This window comes from Rhinopithecus bieti, unplaced genomic scaffold, assembly GCF_001698545.2.
Source record: "Rhinopithecus bieti isolate Rb0 unplaced genomic scaffold, ASM169854v2 scaffold_15850, whole genome shotgun sequence".
NCBI classification, from domain to species: domain Eukaryota; kingdom Metazoa; phylum Chordata; class Mammalia; order Primates; family Cercopithecidae; genus Rhinopithecus; species Rhinopithecus bieti.
In genome coordinates this window covers 3,932,760-3,947,717 of record NW_016809273.1, presented here as the reverse complement: position 1 = coordinate 3,947,717, position 14,958 = coordinate 3,932,760, and the positions used below count along the sequence as shown (strand labels likewise).

The following is a 14,958-nucleotide window of genomic DNA, read 5'->3' as shown; positions in this document are numbered from 1 at the left end:
TTTTTCATTTTTTTCCTTTTTTTTTTTTCTTTCTTTCTTTCTTTCTTTTTTTCTTTCTTTTTTTCTTTCTTTCTTTCTTTCTTTCCTTCCTTCCTTCCTTCTTTCCTTCCTTCCTTCCTTCCTTCTTTCCTTCCTTCCTTCCTTCTTTCCTTCCTTCCTTCCTTCTTTCCTTCCTTCCTCTTTCTTTCTTTCTCTTTCTTTCTTTCTGCTTTCTCTCTCTCTCTCTCTTTCTCTCTTTCTCTCTTTCTTTCTTTCTTTCCACAGAATTTTCACTCTTATCACCCAGGCTGTAGTGTAATGCCACGATTTCAGCTTACTGCAAACCCCGCCTCCGAGGTTCAAGTGATTCTCCTGCCTCAGCCTCCCGAGTAGCTGGGATTCAGGCACCCGCTACCACGCCCAGATAATTTTTTGTATTTTTAGTAAAGACGAGGTTTCACTGTGTTGGCCAGGCTGGTCTCGAACTCTTGACCTCATGATCTGCCCACCTCGACCTCTCAAAGTACTGGAATTTCAGGTGTGAGCCATCATGCCTGGCCCGACCTGTTTCTTTTGAAGTTTCCCTAGCACTTCGGTTTGACACAGGAGAATCTGACTGTGCCCTAGAAGTCTCTTGGTTAGCAGTAATAGTCATGATTGTACATCATTAAATGATGCAAATGTTATTTTCCTTTCTGTCCCCCGTAAGAAATATAAATAACAAAACCTGGTAAAGGTGTGAGATTATTGCTTTTAGAGTGCAAAAAGATGCTTCCACTCAGGATTAGAAATGCCGAACTAGAATCGTAGAATGGTAAGCTAGGTGAACCTTCAAAGAGTTAGTACCACAGATGAGAAAACTGAGGCCTAGAGTGTTAAGATGACTCAAGTTGCTATAGCAAGAGCTAGAACCTATTTGAATATTGAATCCATGTTGCCTTTAGTATAAATAACACAACTTTTACATAGGAGATCTCCTCATCCTTCTCTGGTTGATAAATATAGGTTGTCTTGACATTGTTCCCTGTCACTAAACAATCACTGGAGAGGACAGGTTTGGATAGGTGCTGTTGTATAATCAGTAAAGTAAGAGTTTTGAAATCAGACGTGTAATGTCTGTGTTCAATTCTGTCTGCTACTTACCAACTATTGGATGAGGTACTGGTCCTTTAGCCTTGTTCTTCTGATCTACACATTCCGAATGAAAATACCTGCTGTGAAGATTCAAAGGAACAATGTATATGAAGTGCTTATCATTGCGCTTGTCAGAAGGAAGTTTTCAGTAAATATTACTTATTATGTTACTTCTGAGACACTTATTTTAATCCTATAATAATCTAAAAAGAATCCGTCAATCAGAGCATGCCACTTACACATAACCCGCCTCCTCTATTTAAGATCTTTGAATAATTTCTCCTTGCACTTGGAACAAAGTGTAAACTGTCTGCATGTGCCACATTTTATAACTTCCTTCTTACCAAAATAATCTTAAGCCCCTTGTCCCTCCCCAGGTGCCAGGTCTTCTAAAAATTTAAAAAACGGACAAGATTTCTCTTTCTCAGAACCCTCCCTTAATCAAATAATAATCAAAAGGTTAGTTTCTTCTTACGTTTTAAGCTTTACTTTAAACATCAACTCCTCAAAAAGGTCTTCTCTGAGCCTTCCATCTAACTAGATTCTCACCATCCCTGTATTCTCCATGGCACATACCACAATGTGACATTATACTTTTCTTTGCTGACATGATTCACAGTATATCTCTCTCACTAAAATATAAGTTACATAAAGGTCAGACCAAATGTATTCATCAATGTTTGTCATTTCAACTGATACATAGTAGACAGGCAACAAATATTTGTAAATAGAGTGAATTAATTCCACTTATACCTCCTTTCCCATTGTTGAAACTGCCTATCAGAAGTCATGAAGCAAGGGCCGGGCGCGGTGGCTCAAGTCTGTAATCCCAGCACTTTGGGAGGCTGAGACGGGCGGATCACAAGCTCAGGAGATCGAAACCATCCAGGCTAACACGGTGAAACCCCGTCTCTACTAAAAAAAACATACAAAAAACTAGCCGGGTGAGGTGGTGGGCGCCTGTAGTCCCAGCTACTCGGGAGGCTGAGGCAGGAGAATGGCGTAAACCCGGGAGGCGGAGCTTGTAGTGAGCTGGGATCCGGCCACTGCACTCCAGCCTGGGCGACAGAGCGAGACTCCATCTCAAAAAAAAAAAAAAAAAAAAAAAAAAAAAAAAAAAGAAGTCATGAAACAAGTGTAGTTTCACTAGTGACTCAGTTACCCAGTTTGCTTATGCAATCATATGACCTGATTTATTGCACCTCTCTTCAGGTATCACCACTGTCCTGACAATGACCACCCTCAGCACCATTGCCCGGAAATCGCTCCCCAAGGTCTCCTATGTCACAGCGATGGATCTCTTTGTATCTGTTTGTTTCATCTTTGTCTTCTCTGCTTTGGTGGAGTATGGCACCTTGCATTATTTTGTCAGCAACCGGAAACCAAGCAAGGACAAAGATAAAAAGAAGAAAAACCCTGTATGTATCATTTCCCATTGGGACCATTGAAATTTTTATGATTTTGGTTTAGTTTGTTTTCATTAGCCTATCTGCAGGCTAAGGCTCAGCAGTTGGGGCTCCAAGATGAAAACAGAATGTATGAGTTTGGCAAGGCCATAATGATTCATTTATGGTCATTAGTTACTTGAAAGAGACTCAAGTCTGTTTCTATTTTTCTCTCTCTGTCAGAATTTTAATGCAAATATAGTTACCTGCTCTCTTTATTTTGTGGAGACTAAAGCCATTATTGAGAAATGCAACCTTCTTCTAGTTGCTATTATTCCAGGTTTCACTGATTTTTTGAGATGGGGTGTCACTCTGTTGCCCAGGCTGGAATGCAGTGGCAGGATCTCGGCTTACTGCAACCTCCGCCTCCTGGGTTCAAGCAATTCTCCTGCCTCAGCTTCCCGAGTATCTGGAACTATAGGTGCACGCCACCACGCCTAGCTAATTTTTGTATTTTTGGTAGAGACAGGATTTCACCATATTGGTCAGGCTGGTCTGTAACTCCTGACCTCAGGTGATCCACCTGCCTCGGCCTCCCAAAGTGCTGGGATTAGAGGCGTGAGCCACTGTGCCTGGCCACGATAATATTATTAAATTACTGCTGTTTTAAATTAAAACTTCCATCTAAGGCATTCCACTAGGAAGCTGTAAGGTCCTTGAAGTTTCAAGGGTGACTATATTTTTGCAAATGATTTAGTATGTGTGTGGAGGTGGAGTTTGTGTATTGTCACTAGAGAATTTCTATTTGTTTCATTCTCGAAAGGTATCTTTTGTTTTAAAGCAAGTGATTTACTATTATATGGGCAAGTTAGTTAGCCTCTTTGTGTTTATATACATATATATATATATATTTTATTTAAGAACACTTGTCTTGTGGGACTGCTATGAGAAATAAATGTGACAATGAAGGGCAGAAAAATTAAACCCAAAATATTACATGGTACTCGACACATGAATGTACTTAACATTAGTAGTTGGTGATAATAGTTGATTTTGATGATTTATACACTTAACAGCCTGGATTGATTTCAGTGTCATGATTTGAAAACAGGGAAGATGACTTCTACTTGCCACCAAACTTTAAATAGTGAGGATGAGGCACAAACACAAATGCCTAAAGCAACTGTTTTTTATTGTGAGTGTTGAGGAGAGCACATAGCTACCCATTTACACAACTGAACAAAGTGGCTGGCTCATAGAACTCCCCATGAAAGTTAAGGTCCATTCCCTTCCAAGATATGGGCAAAGAGAATCACCTGACTGTCCTGGATCCTAGTCTTCTGCTTTGAAAGCCATAATAGTCTCTAGCTATCCAACCCAGAGACTTTGGAGGTTGAATTGCAAGGAGGGAATTTAGCTGATTCTAGGTTGTATTCCGATGCAGCTCCAGAAACCCAAGTGAAATACTGCAAGAGTAATGTGTTTATTTGAATGTAAGATTTTGAAACATGTAAAGAAACATCATTATTCTTGATTTAAAAAAAAAAATGCTTGTCTTTAAATGCTCAAATATTTACAATGCTTTATGCAGTCCTTCCCTTCCCTGTCTGTTTTGCCTCTCTCTGACTTTCCATTTTCTCTATCCTTGTTTTATTTTCCTTGTTGTGTTGTTTTTGTTTGTTCCCTCTTGTTCACTTTCCATTTCACTCTCCCTCAAGAAGGTGGTTCTATTGAGAGTTGGCATATTACCTGCCAGCTATAACAAGGACGTGAGGACTGACTTTCAAACAAGTTCTGATGAGTCCTTTGGAAAAAGCCCCTTGGCACTCTCTGTCAGCTAGGCCATTGCAGAGTGGATTTTGTTGCAAAGATAGAGGCAGATTCCTTTATTCAGGGTCATGGAAATGGCAGAAGAAGACAAGGCAGAGGAGAACAGTATAAAAAAAATTGAGAAAATGAAATTATCTGAGAATTTCATGCACTTCTTTTTAGGCAATTAGATGATTTATCAGAGCTAGCAAGAAAATAAACTGGGAATGAGAAGCTGAAAGTTTATTTTCCTGTTTAATATGCCTTTTGGATAATTGTGTCAGGACTCACCTATTAAATTATCCTTGATGATAATTAGAAAATAGAATCATGGTATTTAAACAGGGGAACCAGGCAATAGAAAACTTCCTCACAGTTGAACAACTCTGGCTTCTTCAGTCAAATAATTGTAGAGTAATTTATTAAAAATTTCACTAGTAATTGCAAAATGACACTTACACTTTAAGCAAATACTTTATCCCAAGCTCAGAACTCTCCTTTTGTGTTTATAATTTCAGTTCATTTCACTTACTATGTTTTCAAAATGTATTTTTAATTTATCTTGTCTCTCTCTTGTTTTCCTTTTCTTTTTGTCTCCTTTTAATTAAAAACAAATGCAATTCTCTTTTCTGTCTACACACCCAAAGCTTCTTCGGATGTTTTCCTTCAAGGTATAATGTTTTTGGAATGGAAATTCACTGCATGCAACTGCTGAATTTAACTATTAATGCTTACATGGTGTTTTATTTTGTTTTATGAGTAGACATTTAAGCATTCTACTAGAGATAATATGTTGGAGAAAGTTCTATAGACTTCTAGAGTTGATTCAGCAACTATACACTAATTCACATAGGTTTTAATCTTACACCAAGCTGAAAAGCTATAATCCTTATGAGCTGTCATAGGTAAAGAAGGCTGCTTTATCCATCAAAGCCAAAATGAGCTTCCTCTTTTCAGATGAAAATGGGATTGAGTCTTACTGGTTACACCTACTAAGTTTGTACTCTTTTAAAACTGAAATTTAACTCTGTAAATCTTAATTCAAAATGGATTGGTTCATTATTATTTTGCAAACTTAATGATTTCTGTTTTTCTGAACTCTACCTGTAAGTTCTATAAGAACAATATTCTTTTTGACAGGCTTTGAAATATCCATTCCTTATTTCCAAAGTGATCCCTGGGCCTGTTGGCTCTACCATAATATGTTGCAATGAGATTTCTATTCAAATATAATAGCTGATTCCATGATGTTAGAATTTCTGTTTACATTATCCTAAAACTAAATCATCCAAATTAACATTAAATGTATCATATAGTTGTATAGAAATTTACTAACTGGTCTAGCAGGAAATTTGCCAAGTAGTAACATTCTTTTCTCAACTTCCGTTCACATGTAGGTAAACATTGTTGGCATTCTTAAGCTTATAGATGGTGAATATTAGGAAAAGTATCATAGTGCTTTAAAACATAAGCCATACCTTTGTGGATAAAATCAGGATAATTCTATATTTATATAGATTTTAACATTTTCTATTAACAACATTTAATACATTTGCTCAGTGTAACAGGTTTTCTATTTGCCTATAACTAAGCATGACACAATATTTGATTTCAGAATTGATGCATTTTTTTATCTGTTCTACTCACATGCAGCACCATTAAATGCATTCATGTAACCAACTTCACATCTAATAGTTACTAGAATAAGACTCCATGTAGTTTTATTTAAATCTTTAACTTTGAGTTCTTTTGGTGTTCAATCTCCTTGCTATAGCTATTAGCTTGATGATATTATTTTCAGCTGCACTGCTTAAGCTCAAAATTTGAAATCTGCAAATGTGCTATCTTTCTAAGTTCAATTTTACCATTGTAGATCATGATGTCATAGCAATTTCCTGAGTACCCATTTTCAGATTCATCATCACATTGGTGACATTGTGGAAAAACAGACTAGGATCTCTCAAGAACAACTAACTGATCCCTCTCCTTCCCTACCCTCATCCCAGGCCCCTACCATTGATATCCGCCCAAGATCAGCAACCATTCAAATGAATAATGCTACACACCTTCAAGAGAGAGATGAAGAGTATGGCTATGAGTGTCTGGACGGCAAGGACTGTGCCAGTTTTTTCTGCTGTTTTGAAGATTGTCGAACAGGAGCTTGGAGACATGGGAGGATACATATCCGCATTGCCAAAATGGACTCCTATGCTCGAATCTTCTTCCCAACTGCCTTCTGCCTGTTTAATCTGGTTTATTGGGTCTCCTACCTCTACCTGTGAAGAGGTATGGGTTTTATTGATATGGGTCTTATTCACTGAGTCTCTTGGAGAGATGTCTGTTCTAAGTCCACTTAAATAATCCTCTATGTGGTTGATAATGATCTGAATTTGTTTCTATGTCCAAACCTGGTAAATTTTATAATGTCATATTGTTTGTGCCCAGCCCTCCTTTGGTTAGTGTACTTTGAACTTCGATGTTTGCTGTGTTTCAAACCTGCAAGGCAAAGTAAAATTAGAGCAAGAACATTCAAACCAAATAATATATTTTTCAGCTACAGCAAATGAAACAGTGAAAGCCCTGACTATTTACAGTGGTGGTATCCTTACTAGATTCATAATGCAATTAGATAGAAAAGGTCCAAAACTGTACCTTATGTTCACTCCGGGTCAAGTTGTGATAAATTTGATCCCAATAGAATACCTCTCTCATTTAAGAAAAATCACAATTCACTTTAAATATGAAAGCCTAGTCCAGAAATCTATTACGCCTTTATCTCAAAATAGGAAGAAAATTTCCTCCACATTCATGTACAATGATGTAAATATTTCAATAACTTAGAATGCTTCAAGTTTAGTGCATGCATCTCTTTAGATCCAAAATAAATGGATTGAAGTTATCATCCTATTGTCTTTTATTTTGTGTCCTTGGGCTATAAAAGAATCCTGAATGTAATTATAAGGATTTGGGTTTGGAAATGGAGGGAGTAATTTTCATTGCCTTCTCCCTCATGCATGAAGATTCGAACAGCTTATTTTTTCCTTGTATTACATATTACAACACTTTAAGTAAAATATAGACTGAATAATCAACATTTGCCACCTCTAAATATGCCCAATTTCATAACTAGAGTATAAAGTAATTGTTTGTGCTTGCCGCTATTTTTTTCTTCCTTTTAGGATGATAGATCATAACAGAATTTATTCTCCATCTCAAGATCTGCTTCTAGTGATTGTGAGTGCCTTGTGGGCAGAATCCTTGTCATTTCTTCTTTGGGTCTGTAGCACCTTGCATAGTGCCTGGCACATAGTTGGTGCTCAATAAATATGGTTTGAAGTGAATTGCCCTCACATGCTTCTGGCAAATCTCTGTGCTGGCCTGAAACCAGTGATTCATCTTCTCACATAGGTGTTGTCAAGTGATATTTGATTTTGTAAAAATAACCAGTAGGATCCAAAGAACTTTAGCTATTTATGTTCATCTTCAAAAATTCATTTTAGGCAAAGTCCATACTCCTTTTAAAATAATATTTATGTCCTATGTTTGTGTATAGAGATGACTCTACTAGGGCATAATTAGAGTTTGTGTATTATTTTTCCAGGTTTGGGGATGAGTCAGTCCTTACCCATCCACAATTTTGTTTGTGAACTTATAACAGGAATAAACAAAATTCATACCTGACTAGTGTTTGGAATGTAGTATTCTGTGCGAAAAGTACTGAAGATTAGATTTTAAAACAGAAAAAAAAAAAAAAAATGAATGACTTACATAGAGGTTGAGCCAATGACTGTGGTCTCCTTAGATTATATTGTAATTAAACAAAGCAATTTCTCCAGACTTAAAACATGATGAGTTGAGCTCTATCTTCATGTACTCATCCTGAATCCTTATTTTTCTAAAATAGCACCCTTTGTTAATTATTTTTATGGAAATTATTACTGTTATAATTAAGTCATAGCTAGTATAACTTTACAGATAACCTAAAAAGAATAGAAGAGAGAGCAGCTTTGTCAGTATAAAACCATGTAAAGTCATCATCAAGTCATCTGGATGAATCTTGAAACACATTTAGCTGCCAGTTTTACAAACCTTTAATATATCAGTGCTCCAGTATATAACCTCAAACAAATGTAAATAGAATGAATTATTTTCTTGTTTTGAATTGTCAATATATTAAATGTTGACTCTTTGGGAGAGTTGTTGGCAAGTTTCATTGGTGAGAAACATATTATTGTCAACTTGAAATGTGTTCTGTAATGGGGACACTACAAAAAGCTAGCTTTCCAATGTGTGCATAGTATTGGCAATATGAATATATATTATATATAATCTAATACTTATTATAAGCTGCTCCCTGTCTATGTATTTGGAAACCTTTTCACAAAGGGAATTGCCTAACATGTGGACTTTTACAATAAAAATGCTGCATTCTAATCCATGGTGGCATCTCAGTAGTCTGGTAGGACTGTTTGTCTTAGAGATTGTGACCTCTCTTTCCTGTCTCATTTCCCCAAATCCCCTGTCAGTGAGCTTTATTTGTGAGCTGTGTGACTGTGTTTTGCATGGCGGTACTCTTCACCTCAAAAAAATTAAGAGAGGCATATGGGTTGTAGAGTGAAGAAGAAAGGCAGACATATAATAAAGTAAGTAAAAATTCAAGCCTTCTCTACCTCAAGAATTTTGGTGTGGTTAACATTAATTCCAGTGCCAGACAAAGTTGGAATCCCAGCTTTACTATTTACAGTTGTTAGACAATTGTTGATTCAGCCTTTAGAATCCTCCATTAAAAATAATTTATGTATTTGTTTATTTGTTTAGAGATGGGGTCTCCCTCTATCACTCAGTCTGAAGTGCAGTGGCACAATAATAGCTCACTGAAGCTTCAAACTTCTGGGCTAAAGCATTCCTCTTGATGCAGCTTCCTGAATAGCTGGAACTACAGACACATGCCATCATGCCCAGCTAGAAGTCTCCATTTTAACAGCTATAAATTAGATGTACTAATGCAGTAGTATATCTAATTTATAGTGACACTCAACAAATGGTCAAAAGCTCTCTCCCTCACTTCCAACGCCTTCCATGCACTGCTGTCATGCTCCCTTCACCCTATCAAACTAGCTTCCCTAATATAATCTAGCATTACGCATATAAGCCTTTAAGTGACTCTACATCACTCTATTTTATTTTTAGGAAATATTTGCATTGCAAGTCTTTTAAACTATATGCTGGAAATTCCAGTCTCATTGGAAAAAACTTACACATTACATTAGTTATTTTTAAGGCCAAAGAATTGTTATTCATACCCCCCAAATCTACAAACATACAAAGTCGATTAGCCCTACTCCAGAGACAATGTCATGTTTTCTTGAAGTCTTTTGAAATTCTCCCAGGAATATAGTATGATCTTCATAACACAGTTGCCCTAACCATCCTCGGCCCCATTCTCTTGACCCTGTATGTCTTCCTGCATCTAATTTAAACATCTATTTCTCACCTTGCAAACTTATAAAAATGTAGTTTTCACTTAGATGTTGTCTGCTGTCTAACTCAATGCTCTTAACTTTAGCTGAGTGCATATCTTTATATGGCCTTCATTCCTTGTATTAAGTCTCAATATTATTCTGACTAGTAGCAACAATATTTGTCTGCAATGAAGGTCAAATTAAGTTAGCCAAATGATGTGGTCTTCGGGGATTATATCAAAAATTGTTATCTCTATGCTTTGTCACTATGAATCTTTGTCAAAGGTGTAGAATATGGGGGAATGACGTAGACCAAGAGCTCAGCTATGTTTTTCAGTGCTCAGTGAACTGCCAAAAGTCACACAGCTAGTTAATGACAGATCAAGGGGTCATCTGAGCATTGCTCTTTCCACGGTGTCTCACAGCATTTCAGAATTTAGAAGTAAAATTCTGGAATATTTTATCTTTCTGTTAATATTTTAGGATCTGCCAAACTGCAGGATGCTTTCTTTCTTTGATCTAAACCTCACTTTGACTCATTTTATTGCAATGAGACAGGAATTTTAGAATACCTCGTAACAGAAGGAAGTCAATGGGTTTTGTATTTATTTTATTCCTTCTCATGTAAAATGACCAATTGATATTTAATATTACCCATACTACTTTCAGAATGTTGTTTCAAAGAAACATCTAAACAACTCCAGACCTAGGGGGGTATGGGGCAATACACAACCAAAAAGTTTCCATGGCTAGTATCTGCAGGTTCATTCTTTCTACTATTTAAGCAAAGTGGTGGCAAGTGACCTAACTATTATGATTCTTTCTAAGGTTACAGATTATAGGGAAATTGCAAAATCCAGTTGTAACTTTCTTTTGCCACATTTTGGATAATAAAGAAATAGTTTCCTCTAATTATGGTTTGTATAACTAATTGGAAAGGCAGAGGCTCTTGCTCTAGATTAACTAGGTTCAAATATCAGCTCTGCCAACTTTTGTCTGCCTCGGTTTTCTCACCTGAAAAATGGAGATAATATTGGTGTATATCTCAGACTTTATTATAAGGAGAAACTGAGTTAATACCAAAGAATTACTGGATGCTAGTAATTTTCCTCAGTAAGGATATGAAGTTTCAGAAAATACAGGGTACAAAGACCATATCTACTTTGCTTAAAAATATTGATCATCATTTGTGAGGACTCTCTTTTCTCATTTAAAAAAAAAAAAAGTCACTGGACAAGGGATAGAAATTTCAGTTAATGTCTGGGGATTTCCAAATATTCCTATCTTGATGATATTCAGTTTCTTATGTAAATGACGGAATTTGGCCCCTTTTTCTCCAGCAGGCTTTTATTCGATCACTTCTCTGCTATTTGCTATGGCCTGATGTTATTGATTACCATCTAACACTCTGACTCTATTAAACTATGTCTTATCTCCACACAGGTATCTTGGCTCCTCCTTGAGACTTCTATAAAAAAGCACAATAGTCCTAGAATGTCTTTCTCTGCTCAACAGATTCAACGTCTCTAATTAAAGACTCTCTGGCCGGGCCCGGTGGCTCAAGCCTGTAATCCCAGCACTTTGGGAGGCCGAGACGGGCGGATCACGAGGTCAGGAGATCGAGACCATCCTGGCTAACACGGTGAAACCCCGTCTCTACTAAAAAATACAAAAAACTAGCCGGGTGAGGTGGCGGGCGCCTGTAGTCCCAGCTATTTGGGAGGCTGAGGCAGGAGAATGGCGTAAACCCGGGAGGTGGAGCTTGTAGTGAGCTGAGATCCGGCCACTGCACTCCAGCCTGGGTGACAGAGCGAGACTCCGTCTCAAAAAAAAAAAAAAGGACTCTACCTGGTCTGTAAGGTCTTCCCAGTTTCACTAAAGTTCAATATGTTATTTTCTTTTATCTCTTCCAGTTCTTGATGTGACTTTCAAATGGCCTAATCCTAATGTTTATCTGAGTTAAATACTTACATTCATCCAATCCTCTTAGTAAACAAACATTAAATGAACAATGCTGTGACAAGAGTATATTATAAATAATTCACTATCAATTTGCATCTTAAATCATGATGGTCATCTTCTATCTCCATGCCTCTAATGGAACTGCACACAAGTAGTTGTAGATAGAATAAATCATTATTCTAACTGTGCGTGAAGTCAGAAAAGGGTTTCTCTGTATAAAAAGCATTCCTCTACATGTGAGGAGGTCCCTTCATGCTTAAAAGCCCCCTTTCTATAATTACTAATAAAAATCCTATGGACTATTTGAAAACTATGTACATGTACATAACAATAGTGTTCTCAATCCATTAGCAAGAGTTAATCACTAAAATAGTATTTACCTTTTTATTCTTGTTTTCCTTCATATATATTTATAGCTGAAGGTTTTATATATATATAACTATATATAAATATATGTATAACAACATATATAAATATATATAACTATATATATAACAATGTATACATATATATATATATCTTCCTCTATTTTCATAGAATAAATCCCTAAACATAAGTTTTGCTGAATTAAAATGTGTAAGCTTTTAACAATTAGAGTCCTGGCAGAAAACAAATGGTATACTCCAAGGAGTAACTGAAGAAAAATTAATGAAGGGTTACTTAGAAAGGTGTAGGCAAGGTTAAAGTCTACCAATTAAAGAATGGTTTAGTACAACGGGCCTAGCAGCTATCAACTGAACTAGTTACCTATATCCATTGTGCAAATTACCATGAACTCAGTGACTTAGAACAATATAAATTCATTATCATAATGAATTTCAGAAGGTCAGAAATTTCAATGGCTGAAGTCAAGATACGAACAAAGCTGCATTCCTTCTGAAGGATTTAGGGGAGAATTAATTTCTTGACTTTTCCATGTTCTAGAGGCCTCTTGAATTCCCTGGCTTGTGGTTCATGTTCACCTGTAAAGCCAGCAACTACATCACTCAGTCCATTTCCTTCATCTTTCCCCTGGCTGTGACCTCAAGCCTCCTACTTACAAAGACCCTTGAGATTACATTGGATCCACCCAGGTAATCCAAGATAATCTCGTCTCCAGATCCTTAACCAGGCCTGCAAACTCCCTTTTGCCACATAAGATATCATATGTACAGTTTGCAGGGATTCAAACAAGGACCTTTTTTGGGGACCTATTATTTTGCCTACCAGACCACTCCAGTCATTAAAGCACAAAAGGAAGGGACAGTTACAGGACCCAGAAAAGCTGTAGAATAGGAGCTGTGACTTTAAACTAATACGGCCGCTGCCCAACAGTGGCCAGTCAAGGAGAGAGTGTAGGAATAAGTAATCAGAATCCTCTCTTCTCCTAACTAAAGTATATCTAATTGGTCAAACCAAATGGAAACTAGTGGACAGGGAAATGCAGGTAGGGTGCTCCAGAGGTCAGCCTCATGGGGCACAACATATGATGAAGAACTTTGAAAAATGGATCCAGAGAAATGACTAGAAATGATCTAGAAAACCTCTCCAAAAATTAGCATGAGTGCTACAAAAGAAATCTTCTTTACTTGTACCCTACTTATCATAACTTTCTGAAATAAAGAAGAAGTTTGGAGTTTTCAAATAGATTTCTATGCCATGGGAAAAGTAGTCTTTAAAAGTTATTATGCTGGAATATTACAGACCCATATATTTTATATTGGGTAATCTGTTCAACCTGAACAACTTTTCAACAGGCTTTAAAACGATAAAGCAAAAGCCTTTATACAACTACTTTCTGGAAGTTAATGTAGGTTAATAGACATGCCCTTCTGGTGAGTCCTGTGGCAAGGGTGCCAATTCAGTCAGTGGTTTGCAGGCCACAGCACCCTTGAGCTATTTTCACAAAGGGTGGACCTTCTGAGCCAATATTCCTCATCTGTTATGGCAGACCTTAAAAAGGGACAGGGCTTCTGAGTCACTGAGAGCCCAAGGGTACAATTCTACACTGGGTTCAAGGCTGAAAATAGCAAAACCACAGACCTATTTCTGTAAACACAATGACTGTAAGGACAATTAAAACTTAATTTGGACAACTTAACCTAAAGTGAAAACAGTAAACCATTTGGAAAACAGACTAGCTTAGTACTGATACTCTGAACATAGCCTCTTACAGTGTAGAAGACTATGACTTTCTCATTGACAGCCTTCCCATCCTCTTGAAGTCATGGGGGAAACTGAGTCCTCATTAGGGCTAGATTATGGACCCTGTTGAACAAAAAAGAAGGACAATTTTACATGGCACTTAAATTTAGCTCTTCTCTTCTAAATCTGTATTGATTCTGTTTCTCTCCTTTCATTCTTTCAATCTCTTTTTTTCCTTCAAAAAGACTTGATGTTATTGTGAGACAATGAAGATGTGATTCAATTCAATAAGTATGTTGAGTGCCTACCATATGCCAAGAACAGCACTATGTGTTGGAGATATCTTGGTAAAAATTATTGACTTAGGCCCTATCCTTACAGAATTTATAATATAATGCAAAAAGAGGTAAGAAATGTGAAATTAAGTGGGTGGTTAGTATTATTAATGCAGAGGTAAATATCTGATCATAAATGCCTCACACCTCTCCAAATTCTATATATATAAATGTATGGGGTAGGTTTAAGTTGATATTCTTCAATTAATATTAATAGATTTATTTCTTAGATATAGAAAATAAACCTATGAAGTAGTGGATCATGGGGTTTCCTTAGGATAATACATTTTCATTTTAAAATTGCTTGTATCTGCTAGAGGATTGAATCAGGTTTTTTTCATTATAAACATATTTTCAGGCATGTATATGAAATTACACAGGCAACATGTATTTCTTTGGAAAACACATTGCTTTTCAGGCACAGTGATCTTTTACCAAGTGACTAAATGACAGAGAATCATAAAGTGCTCTCAGTGGTGTTTTACATTAAATAGTTGACCTCCCTAGTTTGGCACTGGGGAATTAGTACCAATTATTAAAGTAACAAATTCCTCCTGCTACCATGAAAATTGGGGCTTTAAAACTTACATTGATCTATGATAAGCAATAATTGTACATTTTAAGCTAATATACATGCACCATGCCTATCCATGCATTTGCAATATATATGCTTGACGCAATATTTCTTGTAAAGCTATAGCTTGTCAAAGTGAGGGCCAAAGTTTACACTTCTAAATCTTTATTGCCTAACACAGTACTTGACCCCTA

At 36.7% G+C, this 14,958-nt stretch overlaps 1 protein-coding gene across 2 annotated transcripts in view; it reads left to right on the top strand.

Annotated features, from left to right (window-relative positions):
- GABRG2 (gamma-aminobutyric acid type A receptor subunit gamma2) overlaps positions 1-8,741 on the top strand; it is a 96,595-nt gene extending 87,854 nt beyond the window's left edge. The window contains exons 8-10 of one of the 2 annotated variants that reach the window (XM_017889035.1): positions 2,326-2,531; positions 4,955-4,978; positions 6,314-8,741. In XM_017889035.1, the coding sequence (XP_017744524.1) occupies positions 2,326-2,531; positions 4,955-4,978; positions 6,314-6,589 (506 nt within the window). In that variant the 3' untranslated portion in view covers positions 6,590-8,741. The remainder of the gene's footprint in view (positions 1-2,325; positions 2,532-4,954; positions 4,979-6,313) is intronic. The other variant, XM_017889036.1, reaches the window with a different exon arrangement.
- Positions 8,742-14,958: the final 6,217 nt, after the last annotated feature.